At 41.4% G+C, this 1,037-nt stretch overlaps 1 protein-coding gene across 1 annotated transcript; it reads left to right on the top strand.

The window, feature by feature from the left end:
- The first annotated feature begins 342 nt into the window (after nucleotides 1-342).
- Nucleotides 343-1,017, top strand: LOC138030358 (uncharacterized). Its single transcript, XM_068878281.1, has one exon. It carries the CDS (start codon nucleotides 343-345, stop codon nucleotides 1,015-1,017), a length of 675 nt encoding a protein of 224 aa, XP_068734382.1.
- The last annotated feature ends 20 nt before the right edge of the window (nucleotides 1,018-1,037 follow it).

Genomic DNA, 1,037 nt, shown 5'->3' with positions numbered 1-1,037 from the left:
TTCCGATGTGAAGTAAAGTGTAGTTCAAAGTTGCCGTTTTTTGACAGTGAGTCAATTTCGTCGTTCATTTCCTGTTGGCGTTCTTCACTTGATAAAAACAGGCAACCTCGACTAAAGATTACAACGTGCTTTCCCTTGAATTCTTCTGCCATCTTAAAAGTTTCTATTGAAACAATAGAGTTTAAAACAGAATATTTTGGAGAGAAAAAATTGTCACTCCCTATCGAGAGAGAAAAAAAACATGGAAAACTATCATTTGTGCATGCGTGGTGGAGTGGCACTAGGGGTGTCATCGGCTTCAGTCTTACACGAAGTACTACCCTAACTGCTGCCGTTAACAACATGGCGGGCATACAACAGTGTTGGAGTTATGATGATTTTGATCTTGATGACGTTGTTTTCGTTTCTCTTGAAGAAGCCATAAGAAAAAAAGAAGAAAGCTACTTCGGTAACCCGAAGCATTACATGCTATTTTCTGGAGCTGCAATGGGAAGTGATACCTATTGGCAAAAATTAGGCGCCAAATACGGGGTTCGCGTGAAGGCATTTTCCTTCAAGACTCATGGCAGGAATGCTTGTGGTAGAGTTGTTCTGTCCGATAACCAATTACAACAGGCTGATGACTTCTTACACATGGCAAACAAAACTTTAAAACGACATTTTCCGACTGGGAAACCCTACGTAAATAATTTACTTCGAAGGAACTGGCACCAAGTCAAGGATACCAGTGCAGTGTTTGCAATTGGAAAAATTAGCGTCCACGGGAATATAGTTGAGGGAGGCACTGGGTGGGCTGTGCAGATGGCTGTGGACGCCAGGAAACCCGTTTACGTGTTTGACATTGTCAGTAGTGGGTGGAAAATATATGACTATGGCAAGAAGAAGTTTTTAAGTTTTAAGACTGTGCCGAGACTGTCCTTAAATTTTACTGGAATCGGCACAAGAGCATTGCCTGAGAATGGGAAAGCTGCCATTGAAAAAGTATTCCAAGAAACGTTTGGGAAATCGCCAAGATAGGAGTTACAAATTATATAGTG

The sequence above is a fragment of the Montipora capricornis genome, chromosome 13 (assembly GCF_036669925.1).
Source record: "Montipora capricornis isolate CH-2021 chromosome 13, ASM3666992v2, whole genome shotgun sequence".
In the NCBI taxonomy this organism is placed as follows: Eukaryota; Metazoa; Cnidaria; class Anthozoa; order Scleractinia; family Acroporidae; genus Montipora; species Montipora capricornis.
This window is presented reverse-complemented; position numbering and strand designations above follow the sequence as displayed.